We start from the raw sequence: 22,330 nt of genomic DNA on the forward strand, positions 1-22,330 counted from the left end.
CAGTCTAAAAACCCACTAGAATACACTTGGTTACATTGTACTAACAACTTGTCTTTTTACTTTGTAAAGGTTAAAATTATCATAGCAATGACAAAACATTTACTGACCATTCACAAGTTTATCAAGGAAGACTAATCCTGTAACCCATCCCACCTCAGGAGAACGATCTACTAGAGTTATCTCCCCTCCTATGATTAAACCGTCTGAAATGGTTACGACAACTGATTAAATGTATCTACATAAAATAAACTTCGACACCATATAACCATAAATAAAATGTGTTGAGTGTGTCGTTAAATAAAAACATTTCCTTCCTTCCTACATAAATTTTCATATACTTACCATTTGTAACACCCAAAAGCCGATGTGTATTTTTGTGCTGGGGTGTCGTTAAACAATCATCATTCATTCATTCATTCATTCATTCATTCCTAAATAAAATAAATACATTTTGTACCTGGTAGTTCTCCTGCCATTTTTTCAGTTCCACAAGCATCTGCTCTGAATGGTTTGCATTCTTATGGAATGATTCCAACTGTTCTTCCACTTCTTTCTTCACCTGGCGAGTCCTGTCAAGTTCCTGGCTTAAAGCGTTCAACTGTGTAAAACCAAACATACAAGATATCAGACACCAGAATATCACGGACTTTGGCTACCCTGACTATTAATGACATACCAGATAAATATCACATGTTGACTTAAGTAAGCTACATTTAATATGAATACAGATTATAAAGTTATCAGAATATTACGCACATTAGATATCAGAATACTAGGAAGGAAGGAAGGAAGGAAGGAAGGAAATGTTTTATTTAACGACGCACTCAACAAATTTTATTTACGGTTATATGGCGTCGAACATATGATTAAGGACCATACAGATGTTGAGGAAGGAAACCCGTTGTCGCCACTTCATGGGCTACTCTTTTCGATTGGCAGCAAGGGATCTTTTATATGCACCATCTCACAGACAAGATAGCACATACCACAGCCTTTGATGTACCAGTTGTGGTGCACTGGCTGGAACGAGAAATAGCCCAATGGCCCCACCGATGGGGATCGATCCCAGATCGACTGCTCATCAAACGAACACTTTGCCACTGGGCTACGTCTGACCCTTGTTTTGTTTAACGAAACCACTACAGACTGTTTAATCATTGCCAATTGGATGTCAAATATTTGATAATTATGATAGTAGAGTCAGAGGGAAAATGTTTTTCCATTAGCAGCATGGGATTAAGGACATTAGATATCCTAAGTATTAAAGACATTAGGCAGACTTAATATTAACATTAGACACCCTGAATATTAACATTAACACCCTGAATATTAATGAGACACCCTGAATATGAAGATATTAAGCACACTGAAAATTAAGAACATTAACACACTCGGACACTAAAAGCATTAAATACTGTGACTATTAAGGACAAAGCACACACTAAGAACACTAAACAGACAGTACATACATGTAATATGTGATATAAAAAATATCAACACACCTTTGTTTTGACATCACCGGTTTCCTTCTTGGACTTGATTGCTACCTGTTTCAATTTTCCAATCATTTCTTCTTTTTGTTTTAAAGTCTTCTGCAGTTGTAATAATGTTTCATCTGAACTCTAAATCAATTATATAAAATTAATAAAAATGTAAAATAATGTAAAAATGTAGATGTTGTATTAAGAAATAAAAACACCAATAAACAAGCTTTCTGTTAATAAGATATTTACTATTCACCATGCCAAATTACCACTGAAGGTGTTAGACAATAATACCGACAAATGTAAAAAAATCCATATGGTTAGACCCATTGTAAAGTGAAATGTGTTTCCATGGAATCAACTTAATGTCACTTGCTTGTTTCAAGAAATACTTGGCTACACAGCTAACCATAGACGCTTTTAACAGTTAACCTGTTATGTCCAAATTTCTAATGATGTCCCTTTCTAATGACGTCATTAGCTTTGCAAATGTTATGGTCTATTTGATGCAAAGTAAAAAGGTAATTAACCAATCAGATCATGGAACAGACTTATTTACTGAACCATGAACCGGCCTCAGTGGTGTCGTGGTTAGACCACCAGACTACAGGCTGGTAGGTACAGGGTTTGCAGCCCGGTACCGGCTCCAACCCAGAGCGAGTTCTTAAGAGCTCAGTGAGTAGGTGTAAGGCCACTACACCCTCTTCTCTCTCATTACCCACTAACCAACTAACCCACTATCCTGGAGAGACCGTCCAGATAGCTGGGGTATGTACCCAGGACAGCGTGCTTGAACCTTAATTGGATATAAGCACGGAAATAAATTGAAATGAAATGAGCTATGACGTGCTGAAATGATACTACAAAGGTATTAGCTACTTGGTTACCAACAGCATGACACTTTCTAAGGTAAGGTTTCTGCCAGAGGGTACGGAGGGTAAAATTTTATGTGCTCAAATCTTGAAAATTAATGGATATATTTTTATAGATGATAATTGCTATTTAACATTTGTCAAAGTGCATGAAATGCAGTGTCCAATTTCAAATAATTTCAAATGCTTATGGTCTGTTTTCTTTTCATTATGTACCTTCAACTTATTTTCTGGCAGAAATCCTGTAGGGTAATGCTAACAACTAACCGTGGATTTCTGCAGCTCTTCAGACTGTTTCTCCTGTGACTGAGACATCTCACTGAGCAGGCTACAATTCTTTTCCTTCACTTCTGCCACTGTAGCTTCCAACTCTGAGACCTTGGTGTTTAAATCATCAATTACCTTCTCGTGTTCTGTTTTAGCTGACTCCAACCTTTCTGTCAAGTCTTTGGAAGCCATCTTGGCTTCCTCAAGTTCTGTCTTCAAAGATGAAATCATTTCTTCTTTTTCTTCAATGTTTTTGTTAACATCAGAGATTCTTGTGTTGACCGCATCAAAAGACGTCTTCAATTTTTCATTCTCCTGATGCAACATTTGAACGTCTTCAGAAGCAGATTTGTGAGACTCTGAAAGTAAGACATCCATGTTTTGTTTCTGAGCATCAACAAGGTTCTGTAACTCCTCACATCTTTGTCTCAACAATGTCCTTTCATTTTCAATTTCCTCCATTTGTGACTTCAACCTTTCTCGTTCCTGTACCACATCATCCACCTCCATCTTCAGTTTCACTTTCTCCTCCTCCATAGTCTTACCCTGTTCCTCCATTGTCTGATAACCGTTAGTCAAACTTTCACACTTCTTCATCAACTTCTCCATCTCTTCATCCTTTGATGTTATATCTGTTAACCAGTCTTCCTTCTCCATTTTCATCTTTTCAAAATCATTTTTAACCATCTCCATTTGATCAGTAAGAGATTGCCTTTCTCCTCTGAAGAGTTCTTGCTGCTGAACCAATTCCTGTTTAATGACTTCCACTTCATTGTTGGCAGCAGACAGCTGCCCCTGCATAGCATCGACCCTGGACTGGAGCTCCCTGGTCAAACTCTGGTCATCGGCAGCAGATTGCTGGACGTCCGATACAATGCTAGACGTCTCGGCCAACTGTATCTCTAAACTAGCACACAGCATTTTAGTTTCCTCAAGTTGCACCATCAGAGTATTCCTCCCTTCTAACAGACCGTCTCTCTCACCTATCAGGTTATTTCTCTCTCTAATTATGCTATCTCTCTCTGCAATCAAACGATTATTGTCCTCCGACATCTTGCTTAATTTTTGGTTCTGTATTTCCAATTCACTTGTCGCTTTGTCCACGATTTCTTCTTTCTTCACCAACTCTTCCTTTAGCTGTTTATTCTGTTCTTTGGTTTCTTCTTGTAAACTCTGTAATTGCTGAATGTCTTCTGTAAGACTTTCTTGTTTGCTTCCACCCTCATCTTGTAAATGTTTGGCCTCAGTTTCACGTTCTTTTATTTGCTCATTCAGCTGTTCAGCTTCTTTGCTTTTCACCTCTAAAAAGTTTTCAAGTTCTTTTTTTTCTGTTTCCAATGTTTTAACCCATTCCTCAAATTCTTCACATTTCTCATCATATTGTTTTCTTGAAGTGTCCAACTGTTCAGAAAGTTCTACAATTTTGTTATTCTTTTCGTCCAATAACGTCTTCTGCTGTAGTTCTGCTTCTTCAAGTTTCTGACTTTCTTCAGAAATATTTCTTAACTCTGTATTTAACCTTTCAATAATTTCATCTTTTTCATTTGTGATATTCTTCAAATCAGCCATAAGAGATTCATTTTGGTTGGTTAACTCTTGAACATTTTGTAAACAAGATTCAGACTGATTGGTTAAATCTCTTATTTGAATGGAATAAGATTCTTCCTGATCGGTCAATTCCTTTAGTTTGGTTTCTGCTTCAGCTAGCTTCCTTTCTCTTTCAGCTGAAGTCACAGTCAGTGCCTCATTCTGAGACACCAGTGTCTCTTTCTCAGTGTGCATGGTTTCAATCTGTCTGGTTAGAGTTATCTTCTCCGACTGCAGCTCTTCAATCTGTGAGCAGTAGGACTGGACATCGGAGTTGTCTTGCACCAAGCTCTCCAGCTGATCCTTCAGACTTTCATACTGTTTCTTGGCATCCGTTAAACTATTGGACAACTCTAACATTTTGTTTTCCAACTCCACAACATACTTGCGTCTCTCTTCAAATTTCTCTTCAGCTTCCTCCGCAGCCTTTTCCATCGATTCCACTTTTGACTTAAACTTTCCACTTTCACTTTGAACAGTTGAACAAGTCTCCATTACCGCCTCGATCCTCTTGGAAAGTTCTACATTCTCACTCTTCACCGCTGACAACTCCTCGCTCAACAGTCCTTCCCTGACCTGCGACATCTGATGGACGACCTCGGACGATTCTTTCTCCCGTTCGATGTTCTCCTTCTCCACCTTTGTTTCTGCGATCTGTCGTCTGAGACCTTCGATCTTCACTGAGTCCTCTCCCATGGAAACGAGCGCGGTGTCCAGCTCCGTCTGCAGGCGATTGCGATCGCTGATCAGCTCCTCGATCATCGACTTCATGCTGGTGAGCTCGTCCAGCATGGGGTTGTTCTCGGCCAGTTTGAAGACCTCGTCCTGGAGGGTGTCTCGCTCGGTGAGGGCGTCGTGGAGGGAGGCCATGAGGAACTCGAGCTCCTTGCGGCACTGGACCTCGCGGGCCTCTGACTCATCCAGCTCCCCGACCATCTGCTCCTTATCAGCCCGCATCATGGTCATCATGTCCTCCCACTCCTGCAGCTGAACCTTCTGTGTGTCGGACTCGGTCCGCAGCAGCTCTGTCTCCTCTCGCAGCTCGTTCACCTCGAACGTCAGCGTGTCCCGGGCTTCGTTCACCTTCAGCATCTCCTCGTGTAGCTGCTTCTTCTCCTGCAGACACGCGCCAAGCTTCTGTTCGGTCACAGAAATGCTCTCGGCTCCTTCCTTCACATTGGTCTCCCTCTGTTCCAGCTCCCTGCAGTGCGCCTTCAGTCTTTCTATCAACAGTTCCAGTTCTTTTCCTTTGTCTCCCAGCTCTAAGATGGTTACCTTCAGTTCATCGTTTTCGTAAACGAGTTCTTCGTTCTTTTTCTGCAAGTCTGAAAGCTGATGTCTTATTTGGTGCAAGCCATCTTCCCTACGACCTGTATCTCCTTTCATGGTTTCAGCTTCATTCTTCCAGCGATCGCAATCAGAGGTTAACGTTTCCAGTTTATTTTCCAGTTCAGAATGTTTACTTTGATGTTGTTCACAAACGTTTTTCAATTGTTCCAGTTCATTTTCAAGTTCAGAATTTCTATTCTGATATTGTTCACAAACTGTTTTTAACTGTAACAATTCACTTTCAAGTTCAGAATTTCTACTCTGATGTTGCTCACAAACTGTTTTTAATTGTTCCAGTTCACTTTCAAGTTCAGAATTTTTCTTCTGATGTTGTTCACAAACTGTTTTTAATTGTTCCAGTTCACTTTCAAGTTCAGAATTTCTACTCTGATGTTGTTCACAGACTGTGTTCAATGTTTCCACTTCGTGTTGTAATGTTTTAAACTTGTCCTCAGCATCTGTCTGTTCTCCTTCCACATTGGTCTGCTGTGATGTGATGGTTTCATCTTTTTCTGCGATCACAATCTTAAAGTGTTTGATTTCTTTTTCAGCTTCAGCAACTTTCTCCTTTAATATTTCATGTGCTTCCTCCATTTTACTTTTCTCATTCAGCCACTCATCTTTCATAAGTTGGTAATGTTCTTCCATATTGACTTTGTCCGTCTGCCATTGGTTACATTCTGATTTAGATGACTCCACTTCCTTTTGAAGAATCTCATTTTGCTGTTGAAGGTTGGACAGTTCTTTCTCAAGGTCACATATCCTCTGAAATAACCAATGGTAATAGAAACATTATGAAGACATTCACTGCCAGACAATATAAGTAATTATTCAGCTGCCATTAATCTTCAATAAAACTAGGTCATCGAGTTTATAAACTAACTCTTTTTTATTACAAACCATAAAGCAGGGCTTCTAGAATTTTATAAAAATCCACTAGGCATGGGATGAGTGATTTTAAAAATGTACTAGCCATGATTAAAAATTTACTAGCCCTACTTTAAATAAATACAATTTTACTAATAGTAATAATCAGATATGTCACCTAAAGAGGGATATAGAACTTAAAAACATTAAGATTAGGGGGTGGGGTTTGGGGGCAGGAAATAGACTGAAATGCAGCATTTGACAACTTTTTTTTCAGTAGCTGTCAGGCATGGCAATAGTAGTTATTTACTAGCCCAATATTGATTATCACTAGCCATGGGAGTGGGGCTACCATAATATAGAAGCCCTGCATGTACACATACATCTTTTTATGCTAGTATTAATATTTTCGTATTGCACCAAGCCATTTTCTTGTTTTTAATTCAGACTTGGTTTGTACCAGAATTAACAAAATTCCACATGTGGTTTGTTATAATTGTACCTTGAAAATCCTAGGATTGGGGTGGAAAGAGGGGGCAGGATATTCATATATACAAAATATGTAAATGCAGCATTTGACAAGGGTTTTTTTCCACTAGCCGTTGAGCTAGTTATAGTAGTTATTTACTAGCCCAACACTGAATATCACTAGCCATGGGAGTGGGGCTACCATAATCTAGAAGCCCTGTCAGGCATGGCAATAGTAGTTATTTACTAGCCCAACACTGAATATCACTAGCCATGGGAGTGGGGCTACCATAATCTAGAAGCCCTGTCAGGCATGGCAATAGTAGTTATTTACTAGCCCAACACTGAATATCACTAGCCATGGGAGTGGGGCTACCATAATCTAGAAGCCCTGTCAGGCATGGCAATAGTAGTTATTTACTAGCCCAACACTGAATATCACTAGCCATGGGAGTGGGGCTGCCATAATCTAGAAGCCCTGTCAGGCATGGCAATAGTAGTTATTTACTAGCCCAACACTGAATATCACTAGCCATGGGAGTGGGGCTGCCATAATCTAGAAGCCCTGTCAGGCATGGCAATAGTAGTTATTTACTAGCCCAACACTGAATATCACTAGCCATGGGAGTGGGGCTACCATAATCTAGAAGCCCTGTCAGGCATGGCAATAGTAGTTATTTACTAGCCCAACACTGAATATCACTAGCCATGGGAGTGGGGCTACCATAATCTAGAAGCCCTGTCAGGCATGGCAATAGTAGTTATTTACTAGCCCAACACTGAATATCACTAGCCATGGGAGTGGGGCTACCATAATCTAGAAGCCCTGTCAGGCATGGCAATAGTAGTTATTTACTAGCCCAACACTGAATATCACTAGCCATGGGAGTGGGGCTACCATAATCTAGAAGCCCTGTCAGGCATGGCAATAGTAGTTATTTACTAGCCCAACACTGAATATCACTAGCCATGGGAGTGGGGCTGCCATAATCTAGAAGCCCTGTCTGGCATGGCAATAGTAGTTATTTACTAGCCCAACACTGAATATCACTAGCCATGGGAGTGGGGCTGCCATAATCTAGAAGCCCTGTCAGGCATGGCAATAGTAGTTATTTACTAGCCCAACACTGAATATCACTAGCCATGGGAGTGGGGCTGCCATAATCTAGAAGCCCTGTCAGGCATGGCAATAGTAGTTATTTACTAGCCCAACACTGAATATCACTAGCCATGGGAGTGGGGCTACCATAATCTAGAAGCCCTGTCAGGCATGGCAATAGTAGTTATTTACTAGCCCAACACTGAATATCACTAGCCATGGGAGTGGGGCTACCATAATCTAGAAGCCCTGTCTGGCATGGCAATAGTAGTTATTTACTAGCCCAACACTGAATATCACTAGCCATGGGAGTGGGGCTACCATAATCTAGAAGCCCTGTCTGGCATGGCGACAGTAGTTATTTACTAGCCCAACACTGAACATCACTAGCCATGGGAGTGGGGCTACCATAATCTAGAAGCCCTGTCTGGCATGGCGACAGTAGTTATTTACTAGCCCAACACTGAATATCACTAGCCATGGGAGTGGGGCTACCATAATCTAGAAGCCCTGTCTGGCATGGCGATAGTAGTTATTTACTAGCCCAACACTGAATATCACTAGCCATGGGAGTGGGGCTGCCATAATCTAGAAGCCCTGTCTGGCATGGCGACAGTAGTTATTTACTAGCCCAACACTGAATATCACTAGCCATGGGAGTGGGGCTGCCATAATCTAGAAGCCCTGTCTGGCATGGCGATAGTAGTTATTTACTAGCCCAACACTGAATATCACTAGCCATGGGAGTGGGGCTGCCATAATCTAGAAGCCCTGTCAGGCATGGCAATAGTAGTTATTTACTAGCCCAACATTGAATATCACTAGCCATGGGAGTGGGGCTACCATAATCTAGAAGCCCTGTCTGGCATGGCAATAGTAGTTATTTACTAGCCCAACACTGAATATCACTAGCCATGGGAGTGGGGCTACCATAATCTAGAAGCCCTGTCAGGCATGGCAATAGTAGTTATTTACTAGCCCAACACTGAATATCACTAGCCATGGGAGTGGGGCTACCATAATCTAGAAGCCCTGTCAGGCATGGCAATAGTAGTTATTTACTAGCCCAACACTGAATATCACTAGCCATGGGAGTGGGGCTGCCATAATCTAGAAGCCCTGTCAGGCATGGCAATAGTAGTTATTTACTAGCCCAACACTGAATATCACTAGCCATGGGAGTGGGGCTACCATAATCTAGAAGCCCTGTCTGGCATGGCAATAGTAGTTATTTACTAGCCCAACACTGAATATCACTAGCCATGGGAGTGGGGCTGCCATAATCTAGAAGCCCTGTCTGGCATGGCAATAGTAGTTATTTACTAGCCCAACACTGAATATCACTAGCCATGGGAGTGGGGCTACCATAATCTAGAAGCCCTGTCAGGCATGGCAATAGTAGTTATTTACTAGCCCAACACTGAATATCACTAGCCATGGGAGTGGGGCTACCATAATCTAGAAGCCCTGTCTGGCATGGCAATAGTAGTTATTTACTAGCCCAACATTGAATATCACTAGCCATGGGAGTGGGGCTACCATAATCTAGAAGCCCTGTCAGGCATGGCAATAGTAGTTATTTACTAGCCCAACATTGAATATCACTAGCCATGGGAGTGGGGCTACCATAATCTAGAAGCCCTGTCTGGCATGGCAATAGTAGTTATTTACTAGCCCAACACTGAATATCACTAGCCATGGGAGTGGGGCTACCATAATCTAGAAGCCCTGTCTGGCATGGCAATAGTAGTTATTTACTAGCCCAACACTGAATATCACTAGCCATGGGAGTGGGGCTACCATAATCTAGAAGCCCTGTCTGGCATGGCAATAGTAGTTATTTACTAGCCCAACACTGAATATCACTAGCCATGGGAGTGGGGCTACCATAATCTAGAAGCCCTGTCAGGCATGGCAATAGTAGTTATTTACTAGCCCAACACTGAATATCACTAGCCATGGGAGTGGGGCTACCATAATCTAGAAGCCCTGTCAGGCATGGCAATAGTAGTTATTTACTAGCCCAACACTGAATATCACTAGCCATGGGAGTGGGGCTACCATAATCTAGAAGCCCTGTCAGGCATGGCAATAGTATTTATTTACTAGCCCAACACTGAATATCACTAGCCATGGGAGTGGGGCTACCGTAATCTAGAAGCCTCATCAGGCATGGCAATAGTAGTTATTTACTAGCCCAACACTGAATATCACTAGCCATGGGAGTGGGGCTACCATAATCTAGAAGTCCTGCATAAAGGCACCACACCATTACATTGTGTTAACGTTTGTTTTGTTTAACAACACCACTAGAGAACACTGATTTATTAATCATCAGCTATTAGATGTCAAACATTTAGTAATTTTGACATATAGTCTTAGAGAGAAAACCTGATACATTTTTCCATTAGTAGCAAGGGATCTTTTATATGCACCACCCCAGACTGGATAGCACATACCACTGCCGTGGTGCACTGGCTGGAATGAGAAATAGCCCAATGAGCCCACCGACGGGGATCGTGCAGCAGGTTAATAGTCCAATTTAGGAAATCAGTCTGCATTAAAACAAAATAAAGTAAACTCCTGATATGGAACATATCAACTGAGTCTGTATTAACTAGATGAGGTGGATATTTTATATATTAAAAAACACGAGTAGCGAATTCTATTTATCCAATAACACTTTTACAATAACATTTTCATTCAATATTTAGTAAATTACAGTACTAAAGTTGCCTCCATCGGTAATATGGCGTTATCATGACTAGCACAAATTACTTTGACATCACGCATTTCAACTAGATCTTATGAAAACATTACATTCAGGTATACAGTTCTTGATGGCTTTTAAACAAACCACTCATTCACCGCAACACATTATTACATAGAGACCTTAAAAATTTGCATATACCTTGAAATTTGCATACCATTATTAACCGGGTTAATACACTAAATTATCACATGGGTTTATGACATGGATATCATTGGTAAGTTTTAGGATAAATTGGACTTTTATGTACTTGTCATGGGGTATTACTTAAGATAATACACCACTCCATGGGCTACTCCTGTTAATTAGCAGCATGAGATGAAGGATATTTCACATTTTTTGTCAAATATGATGTATATCTCATCGAGTGAAGTTTGCAATCATATCTCACAAGTCACGCTTGCGCAACAAGTGTAATGTGATTGCAAACTTCACGAGATGAGATATAAATCATCTTTGACCCAAAAAAATTAAATTTTCTATTTATTATATAACTTTTGCCAATTTATCGTTATTTTTAAAATGACAACAGCAAAATAATTCTGGCTTTCTTACAGTGAAGATAACACTTTCTACAGTGACGATAACAGTTTTATTGCACTGATATTTAAAGATATTTCACTAAATCTTATATAATAAAAAAAATTAATACACAACCCCACAGACAGAATAAGACACACACTAGCTGTGGAGCACTGGCTGGAATGGGAAAATAGCCCAACTGGCCCATCATTGGGGATAGAACCTAGATCCACTGCACTCCAAGCGAGGAATACATGTCAATGTCTTAAAGGGTAGACGACTCACTACTTTCAAGGTACCTGTTTGTCTGTGTCGTCTTCAAGTCCACCATTTTGGCTTTCTTCCACCTGACTAACTAACTCGTCTCTCTGTTTGGTCAGCATCGACACTTGAGCTTCCAGATCCTGTAGAACATATTGACAATATAAAACATTACTGAACATACAAAACAAACACTGGTGGATGAGGGTGAGGGGGATTTTAGAATCAACAAAACATGTACTATGTTTTTATGAGTTGGAGAGGGTGTGGGTGAGGCTGTATTTAAAAACAATTGTTTATAGGTTTGTGAAAATGTTAATTGTGAAGGACCCTTGAAAAAGATAGATGTATACAGCAGGTGAACAAGCAATAAAAAGGCAGATACAGATGTCAAGACTACAGGCTGGTAGGTACAGGGTTCGCAGCCCAGTACCAGCTCCCACCCAGAGCGAGTCCTTAAGGGCTCAATGGGTAGGTATAATACCCCTATACCCTCTTCTCTCTCACTAACCAACTAACCCACTGTCCTGGACAGACAGCCCAGATAGCTGAGGTGTGTGCCTAGGACAGCATGCATGAACCTTAATTGGATATAAGCACAAAAATAAGTTGAAATGAAATGAAGTATGCATTTGCCTACAGATACAACAGCACATACCACAGCCTTTGATATATGCACACCAGGGGTGGGGGTGTATCTTGTGGGTACAATACTAATGTACACCGTTGTTCTGTTTGCATGTTAGTTATGCACATTTAAATTTGATACAAACATGCTCCGAAGGTTATTTTATCGAGTTAACATGACGGTAACTCTAGTATACCTCTTCTTGTTTGAAGATTAACATTTCTTTCTACATAAATGTTATTTTAACATGATAATGTAGAGTTCACAATTGAAAAATGTTTAATTTAGCCAATTTTCAGATATATAGAATATTACTTTGAAAATTATTGAAAAGTGGCTAATTTTAAGAAATGTTATCAGCTAAATACTAAATGTTGAAGCAGTTTTGTATAACAATTAGCAACTGGCTAATTTGGTAATGGGCAGGGTGAGCCTGGTAATGCTCTAGTAGACTTGTGTTTGTTTGGAAACAATAACTTGTTCTTCCTACACAAAAATCAACAACATTAATATGCTATAAATTTTAGTCTAAAATATTCAAGTTAAACTCTGCATATGTTATTTTAACATGGTAATGCTCTAGTAGACCTGTTTTGGGGGGTTTCTGGAGAATGTAGCTTGCTTCTCTTGTATCGTGGGTTTAATGTGATATAATATTACTCTAAAATATCAAAGCTAAACTAGAATAACTAAGCTAAAATATCAAAGCTAATTTAACAACAACATAGAAGTACTCTTAGCTAGTGGACCTGTTTTTGTTTGGAGACTGCAGCCTGTTCCTCCTGCATATAGGTCAATGTCGCTGTGAGAGTTTCGTCTTTCATTTTCATACATTCCAACTCTTCCAGTAATTCCTGAAAAATAAATCGGCAAAACAATCCTTTAACCCTTTTACTCATTTTCTCTCCCCATTTCTCTATGCATTCTACTGATGTTGTTTAGTCCAACGTGGTAAAAAAAAAGAGAGTAAAATCTATATTTTACCTTTTTAATTCAAAAAGACAAGACAAAACAAAAAGAAAAAATGGAAAAGAGTAGACTAACAATTTCGTAAAGAGTGGATATAACAAGTCCTAGTTTACAGCCATCAATATTTTCAAACAAAACATTACAGATACCATATGTTTTATAATGAATGTACCATTTCATGTGTCATGAAGTACAAGATGAAAGTTTGATTTGTTTAATGACACAACTAGAGCACATTGATTTATTAATTATCAGCTATTGGATGTCAAACATTTGGTAATTCTGACATATAGTCTTAGAAAGGAAAACCGCTACATTTTTCAATTGATCTTTTTATATGCACCATCCCAGACATACCACAGCCTTTGGTATACCAGTTGTGGTGTACTGGCTGGAACGAGAAATAGCCCAATGGGCCCACCGACAGGCATCGATCCTAGACCGACAGTGCAACAAGTGAGCGCTTTGCCACTGGGCTACGTCGCGCTCTGTACCATTTGATGTTTTATGTAGTATAAGATGAAAGAATTACCTTGTTTTTCTTCTCGAAGGTGACGTATTTGGCACATATTTGGTCCTTTTCTTCTGTCAAATGATAACATCTTGACTCTAGATCCTTGAAATATAAAAATCAACCATCACGGATAATTATTCAGTAATATACAAACTGGTTTTCACATAGCATTCCATAAAACAATCGAAAATAAAAAGCAAGATTTGTTTTAAAGTTTTATCAAACAATTGCAATGATTAGCCCCACATCATAACATGGAGACATGATTCTTTATTTCTATTAACTAATATATTGCTTAAAGGAGACCGGACACCAAACCATATATACGGCGTAATGAATTGTTTGCCGCCATAAACCACAACACGCAACAACCGCGCTCCCCTTATTGACTAAGTTAAGCGTGCCAGTCTTGGTTGAGGTTTTTTTTTGCCGATCTCCGATGTTTGCCGGAAACTGTCGACAATTGATGAGCTAGACCCATGACATCATCGATGAGAGGAAAACTGAAGAAACTACCAAGCAGCATGGTCGAACTTAGCGATTCGAGTGATGAAGAATTGTGTCCAGCTTGTGCTAATGGCATCAAACCGTATCAGTTTGAACCACTTATCAGAGACTTTGTCCCTAATCCTGGAAATGTTGTCTTAGACGAAAATTCGGATGAATCAACTGCCGACGAAGACGAGGAAGCCACACGGTCATAGACTAGGATACAAGCATTTTTTTAAACATATTTTTTTATGACATTTTTAATGTAAACTGAAGCAAATGGACCTAATTAGAAGAAAACCACACAAAATGTAATAATATTTCATCATAAATCTTGTTCAGCATAGATATAAATATGACACGTCAGTGGATATTCCAGAGGCCGATTTCGCAAATTTGCAAAAAGCGTTCCCTCCTCACCAAAGGAAGATATAATAATTTAACAAAAAACTTTGTTCTCTTAACTAGTTACCCTCCAAGTTTTAATGTGTTTGGTTAAACCGTGTATTTTTAATTATTAAGAAATTGTGTTACCAGTCTGCCGAAACCGTTCACAGCCGGGTACAGAAACACAGAAATGTTGGAAAATATACTGTTGCCACATAGGCCTACTGACAATCACTTTACAACTAATATGTCTTATCGACAATATTATTATGTAGTCTTTGCACTTATTAATATAAAATACAACAGGCCCGTAGGAACTGGGGAGGGGCGGGCCTAGGGGCTTGTTCTCCATCACACACTCTAGGATGAAAATGTATGTTTTAAATTTTCACTACTTTGCATAAATAAAGATATAAAGATAAAACAATCTAGTTTGTATCCCTCACTAGAGACTGTATCCCCCCCCCCCCCCCCCCCCCCCCACACACACACACACTTCAAATATCGTTCCTACAGGCCTATACAAATGTAGATAATATGTAGAGGGTGAAGTTAGGAACCAGTTCCTTTTATCTTTAGGATTTTGTAATCATGATTTCAAACCAACTGTTTCAGGTAGTTTGCTCCACATACTGACATAAAACACATTTGTTATATATTGGAATAAAATAAAAATAATTACAATATATCCAGTGTTATTTTCTTTAATCATTCATGGAGGAAGAAGGAAGTCCTGATGTAAAATATATTACAGGTAAAACAAAATAATATATGATGCTTATATGGTAACTATTGTTAATTTTGCTTTAAATTGCTAGAAGCCAAAAGTGATTAATTATATTATTTTATGGTAACAGTCGAAAATTAGATGACCAATTGTTTCAACCTCTGCCAAAGGTACCAGGTTTTCTGCCAGAAAATAATTTGACGGTACGTAATAAAACAGGCCCGTAAGAACTGGGGGTGGGGGGTGCCCCCACTTGTGAGCTTTTCTTTATCACATTAATTTTTGCCATTGTAACCAAAATCTGATATAGAGTTTATACCCAGTCTGTCAGTGCCCCCCCCCCCCCACCCCACCCCAGTCATTCCTATGGGCCTGTAAAAACTAAATATATTCAAAGGAGTATATTGGGTGGTTATAGGTTTGAAATGTTTTTTTATTGAACATTTTATTTCATGCACTTTTATAAATTTTAAACAGCAATTATGTTACTATAATCTATCGAAAAAATAAAACATTATATATATATACATTAATTTCTGAGATTTTTTAGTACATACATATAAGTTTACCCTTCGCACCCTCTGGCAGAAACCCAGGTTAGGTATTAAAATAATTATTTGGTGTAGAGTCTTTTTAATATGACATACAGAAAGCATTGAAAAGTACAATTTTATTATGCTTTAATAATCGACATTAACCTTAAAATTATTTAACCATCATTCCTTCTGGCCACAGTACATATGTTGTTCCTGCCAAAGTGTTAGCATTTTAATTTTAATGACAATATACTGAACTGACGATAAACATTGTTAACTAACGTAATAATTCACGTTTTGAAGGTGTTTTGTTATGAGGTTAACAAACCAACTAGATCAAGAGACGTTAGTATGGAGTCATTATGGGCTGTCGGTGAAAATTAATTTGGTAATTATAGGTAAATAAATGAGACGTTTAAATATTCGTATGTGAACAAATTGCAATACCTTTATTTAATGTATATCTTAAGTACATACTTGTTTTAATTTTCACATTGTAAATGTACCATAACCTGCTGTATTTAGTTGGTGTAAAGCCCGTTCGACGACAATAATGCGTCCATGTTTTAAAACAATTAGTTTTTTTTGGAAATCGAAACCATGATGTTGGCCGTTTCTTGGGATGCATTGCTGTTACTGTTGCAGTTAAACACTGTGCAGTTAACCATCATATAATTACGTTGAAAGTATATAATAACACTAATTATCTTGTAAATTAAATTTCCGATAAACCTGGAGACAAAACAAGAAAAGACGACTGAAAGGCACAACCAAAGAATCAACATGTGTACCGGTATTGCTTGGTAACTCTCACCGATGATGTATTGCCTCGCTTTCGTTCAGATCTATGCATAATCCCGCCCACATCTGTTTTTACCCACAAACCTAAGACGCACAGCTGACTGGTGCCTCGCAGCGAGCCGGGCGTTAGAGCAATGCGGTCTTTGACACTAACTTAATCCATTACACACTACATGTCTTTTGGTGTCCAGTCTCCTTTAATACAGTTAGATAGACAGTAAACACAAGTATATTATATCTGGAAGGATGCCGACAAGTTGAACACAGAGACAAAAATCTTAATGTGCCTTACGAAACAGACAGACGGTCATGGATACCTGTGTCAACCTGTATCTTTATCTGCATAGTTATTAATGACAATTAACCAATGTATGTTTCATGCTGGGGTGCCATTAATTTATTAGTGAAATATCTCGGCATGCTGGTTTTTGTCACTGAAGCCATAATATTAACAACATTTAAGTCCCCTGTCATTGATACATTGTTATGTTACATCACTAACTGTTTAGTATTACTGGCAAAATGGTTTGATTACAAGGCAGTCCAATATAATTATGGTCTTAAGATTTTTGGTGTTATCAGAAAATTGGTGGGATTATCGACTACTTTGTTTTGTTATTATTGACTATTTCTGGCGAGTTTGTCATTATGTGCTATATCATTATCGACTACTTTGCTCTATCATTATCGACTACTTTGCTCTATAATTATGGACTAGTTTGCCATGTCATTATCGACTAATTTGCTCTATCGTTACGGACTAATTTGCTCTATAATTATGGACTAGTTTGCTCAATCATTCTTGACTAATTTGCTCTCTAATTATCAGCTAGTTTGCTCTCTAATTACTGACTAATTTGCTCTCTAATTATCAGTTAGTTTGCTCTATCATCCTTGACTAATTTGCTCTGTCATGATTTAGATTCCTCTATCATTATAAAGTAATTTGCTCCATCATTATCAACTAGTTTGCTCTGTCATTATCAATTAGTTTGCTCTATCATTATCGACTAGTTTGCTCTGTCATATCAATTAGTTTGCTCTATCATTATCGACTAGTTTGCTCTGTCATTATCAACTAGTTTGCTCTGTCATTATCAATTAGTTTGCTCTATCATTATCGACTAGTTTGCTCTGTCATTATCGACTAGTTTGCTCTGTCATTATCGACTGATTTCCTCTGTCAATCTACCTTGTTAACGAGACCTACCTGTATGTTTTGCGACACTTGGTCTTGAGCCGACTGTACTGCATTGTATGCGGCCAAAGCCTCGTCCCGTTCACATTCAACTGTCTTCAGCTGTTCTTTTAACTTCTGTACAATCATAAATTAACAAAAAGTTATACTGCATGCCAAAATTGGATAATTCAGATATGTTGTCTTAGAGGAAACAAATTGCATTTTCCATTAGTAACAAATGATCTTTTATATGCACTTTGCCACAGACAGGACACAACATACCATGGCTTTTGGTATACCAGTTAAAGGGCACTTCAGAGAATGGGTCCACCGAAGAGGTTCAATCCTTCAATCAAACCACCTGAATGAGTGCTCTACCGACTGAGGTAGATCCTACCCTGTTCAATCCTTCGATCAAACCACCTGAATGAGTGCTCTACCGACTGAGGTAGATCCTACCCTGGTCAATCCTTCAATCAAACCACCTGAATGAGTACTCTACCGACTGAGGTAGATCCTACCCTGTTCAATCCTTCAATCAAACCACCTGAATGAGTGCTCTACCGACTGAGGTAGATCCTACCCTGTTCAATCCTTCGATCAAACCACCTGAATGAGTGCTCTACCGACTGAGGTAGATCCTACCCTGGTCAATCCTTCGATCAAACCACCTGAATGAGTGCTCTATCGACTTAGGTAGATCCTACCCTGGTCAATCCTTCGATCAAACCACCTGAATGAGTGCTCTATCGACTGAGGTAGATCCTACCCTGGTCAATCCTTCGATCAAACCACCTGAATGAGTGCTCTATCCACTTAGGTAGATCCTACCCTGGTCAATCCTTCGATCAAACCACCTGAATGAGTGCTCTATCCACTTAGGTAGATCCTACCCTGGTCAATCCTTCGATCAAACCACCTGAATGAGTGCTCTACCGACTGAGGTAGATCCTACCCTGGTCAATCCTTCGATCAAACCACCTGAATGAGTGCTCTACCGACTGAGGTAGATCCTACCCTGGTCAATCCTTCGATCAAACCACCTGAATGAGTGCTCTACCGACTGAGGTAGATCCTACCCTGTTCAATCCTTCGATCAAACCACCTGAATGAGTGCTCTACCGACTGAGGTAGATCCTACCCTGTTCAATCCTTCGATCAAACCACCTGAATGAGTGCTCTACCGACTTAGGTACATCCTACCCTGGTCAATCCTTCGATCAAACCACCTGAATGAGTGCTCTACCGACTTAGGTACATCCTACCCTGGTCAATCCTTTGATCAAACCACCTGAATGAGTGCTCTACCGACTGAGGTAGATCCTACCCTGGTCAATCCTTTGATCAAACCACCTGAATGAGTGCTCTATCGACTTAGGTAGATCCTACCCTGGTCAATCCTTCGATCAAACTACCTGAATGAGTGCTCTACCGACTTAGGTAGATCCTACCCTGTTCAATCCTTTGATCAAACCACCTGAATGAGTGCTCTATCAACGTAGGTAGATCCTACCCTGTTCAATCATTCGATCAAACCACCTGAATGAGTGCTCTACCGACTGAGGTAGATCCTACCCTGTTCAATCCTTTGATCAAACTACCTGAATGAGTGCTCTACCCACTGAGGTAGATCCTACCCTGTTCAATCATTCGATCAAACCACCTGAATGAGTGCTCTACCGACTTAGGTAGATCCTACCCTGTTCAATCCTTTGATCAAACTACCTGAATGAGTGCTCTACCGACTGAGGTAGATCCTACCCTGTTCAATCCTTCAATCAAACCACCTGAATGAGTGCTCTACCGACTGAGGTAGATCCTACCCTGTTCAAACCACCTGAATGAGTGCTCTACCGACTGAGGTAGATCCTACCCTGTTCAATCCTTCGATCAAACCACCTGAATGAGTGCTCTACCGACTGAGGTACATCCTACCCTGTTCAATCCTTCGATCAAACCACCTGAATGAGTGCTCTACCGACTGAGGTAGATCCTACCCTGTTCAATCCTTCGATCAAACCACCTGAATGAGTGCTCTACCGACTGAGGTACATCCTACCCTGTTCAATCCTTCGATCAAACCACCTGAATGAGTGCTCTACCGACTGAGGTAGATCCTACCCTGTTCAATCCTTCGATCAAACCACCTGAATGAGTGCTCTACCGACTGAGGTAGATCCTACCCTGGTCAATCCTTCGATCAAACCACCTGAATGAGTGCTCTACCGACTGAGGTAGATCCTACCCTGTTCAATCCTTCGATCAAACCACCTGAATGAGTGCTCTACCGACTGAGGTAGATCCTACCCTGTTCAATCCTTCGATCAAACCACCTGAATGAGTGCTCTACCGACTTAGGTACATCCTACCCTGGTCAATCCTTTGATCAAACCACCGATCAAACCAAATGAGTGCTCTACCGACTTAGGTACATCCTACCCTGGTCAATCCTTTGATCAAACCACCTGAATGAGTGCTCTACCGACTTAGGTACATCCTACCCTGGTCAATCCTTTGATCAAACCACCTGAATGAGTGCTCTACCGACTGAGGTAGATCCTACCCTGGTCAATCCTTTGATCAAACCACCTGAATGAGTGCTCTATCGACTTAGGTAGATCCTACCCTGTTCAATCATTCGATCAAACCACCTGAATGAGTGCTCTACCGACTTAGGTAGATCCTACCCTGGTCAATCCTTCGATCAAACTATCTGAATGAGTGCTCTACCGACTTAGGTAGATCCTACCCTGTTCAATCCTTTGATCAAACCACCTGAATGAGTGCTCTACCGACTGAGGTAGATCCTACCCTGTTCAATCCTTTGATCAAACCACCTGAATGAGTGCTCTATCAACTTAGGTAGATCCTACCCTGTTCAATCATTCGATCAAACCACCTGAATGAGTGCTCTACCGACTGAGGTAGATCCTACCCTGTTCAATCCTTTGATCAAACTACCTGAATGAGTGCTCTACCGACTGAGGTAGATCCTACCCTGTTCAATCATTCGATCAAACCACCTGAATGAGTGCTCTACTGACTGAGGTAGATCCTACCCTGTTCAATCCTTTGATCAAACTACCTGAATGAGTGCTCTACCGACTGAGGTAGATCCTACCCTGTTCAATCCTTTGATCAAACCACCTGAATGAGTGCTCTACCGACTGAGGTAGATCCTACCCTGTTCAATCCTTTGATCAAACCACCTGAATGAGTGCTCTATCGACTTAGGTAGATCCTACCCTGTTCAATCATTCGATCAAACCACCTGAATGAGTGCTCTACCGACTTAGGTAGATCCTACCCTGGTCAATCCTTCGATCAAACTACCTGAATGAGTGCTCTATCGACTTAGGTAGATCCTACCCTGTTCAATCCTTTGATCAAACCACCTGAATGAGTGCTCTACCGACTTAGGTAGATCCCACCCTATTCAATCCTTCGATCAAACCACCTGAATGAGTTTTCTACCAACTTAGGTAGATCCTACCCTGTTCAATCCTTCGATCAAACCACCTGAATGAGTGCTCTACCGACTGAGGTACATCCTACCCTGTTCAATCCTTCGATCAAACCACCTGAATGAGTGCTCTACCGACTTAGGTAGATCCTACCCTATTCACAATTATATGATGTTAATTGTTTTAATAATAAATGAAAATTAAAAAAGGGAAAGAAGATAATTGTACTTTGTCTGTCATCTTGTCAGTTTGTTTGTAAAACAAATATAGGAAAAGGTCCTAATACAGGCTTGTAGCCTGTTGACCAATCCCACCAGTAAATTGAATAAAATATTGTTTAAACTAAAGACGATAAAGAAAGAAAAACAAGAAAACCAACAGGGTCCAGATGCATTATGACTGGATAAAATAAAACCTGGATAGCTCCTAAACCAACATTTCAATATTGTCCATCGGATAACGCTGATAAGGGCCCTATCCGGACATCATGAATTTGGGCCCAGAGTGATACAGAAACAAGATTCTCACCTCAGTTTCCTCTCCTGTACCAGAGTGCTCCTGTTGCTGGGCTTTAAGCTTCTTACTCAACTCTGAAATATCAGACACGAAATCATTATACTCAGCTTACGAATGCAGCTCAGGCTTGGTTTAAATATATTATTTACAACTGTTTAACAATAATTGGTTTTGGGATTGGCCAACAGAATAAAAGTCAAAGTTTAAGTTTGTTTTGTTTAACAATACCACTAGAGCACATTAATTTATTAATTATCGGTTACTGGTAAAAAGTTAAGGTCTGTATTGTTTAACATCACCACTAGAGCACATTAATTCATTAATCATTGGCTATTGAAAAAAAGTTGAAGTTTGTATTGTTTAACATCATTACTAGAGCATATTAATTCATTAATCATTGTTTACTAGAGAAAAGTTGAAGTTTGCTTTGTTTAACGACACCACTAGAACACATTAATTTACTAATCAACAGCTATTGGATGTCAAACGATTTGCTAACCTTTGCAGAATAAAGTTGATATCTGAAGATAGTAACCGGTTATTTTCTATATATTTTTAAAAGTCATAAGACTGGTTCACGGTCAGCAGAAATG

General features: G+C 39.7%; 1 protein-coding gene across 2 annotated transcripts in view; it reads right to left on the reverse strand.

Annotated features, from left to right (window-relative positions):
- The window catches only part of LOC121370361 (GRIP and coiled-coil domain-containing protein 2-like), a 52,491-nt gene that overhangs the window by 27,567 nt on the left and 2,594 nt on the right, over positions 1–22,330 (reverse strand). For both annotated transcript variants that reach the window (XM_041495530.1, XM_041495538.1), the window contains exons 5-12: positions 21,750–21,811; positions 17,788–17,892; positions 13,656–13,739; positions 12,904–13,008; positions 11,565–11,669; positions 2,624–6,304; positions 1,503–1,622; positions 458–598 (exon numbers count right to left, since the gene is read on the reverse strand). In XM_041495530.1, coding sequence (XP_041351464.1) covers positions 458–598; positions 1,503–1,622; positions 2,624–6,304; positions 11,565–11,669; positions 12,904–13,008; positions 13,656–13,739; positions 17,788–17,892; positions 21,750–21,811 — 4,403 coding nt within the window. The remainder of the gene's footprint in view (positions 1–457; positions 599–1,502; positions 1,623–2,623; positions 6,305–11,564; positions 11,670–12,903; positions 13,009–13,655; positions 13,740–17,787; positions 17,893–21,749; positions 21,812–22,330) is intronic.

This window comes from Gigantopelta aegis, chromosome 1 (assembly GCF_016097555.1).
Source record: "Gigantopelta aegis isolate Gae_Host chromosome 1, Gae_host_genome, whole genome shotgun sequence".
NCBI lineage: Eukaryota > Metazoa > Mollusca > Gastropoda > Neomphalida > Peltospiridae > Gigantopelta > Gigantopelta aegis.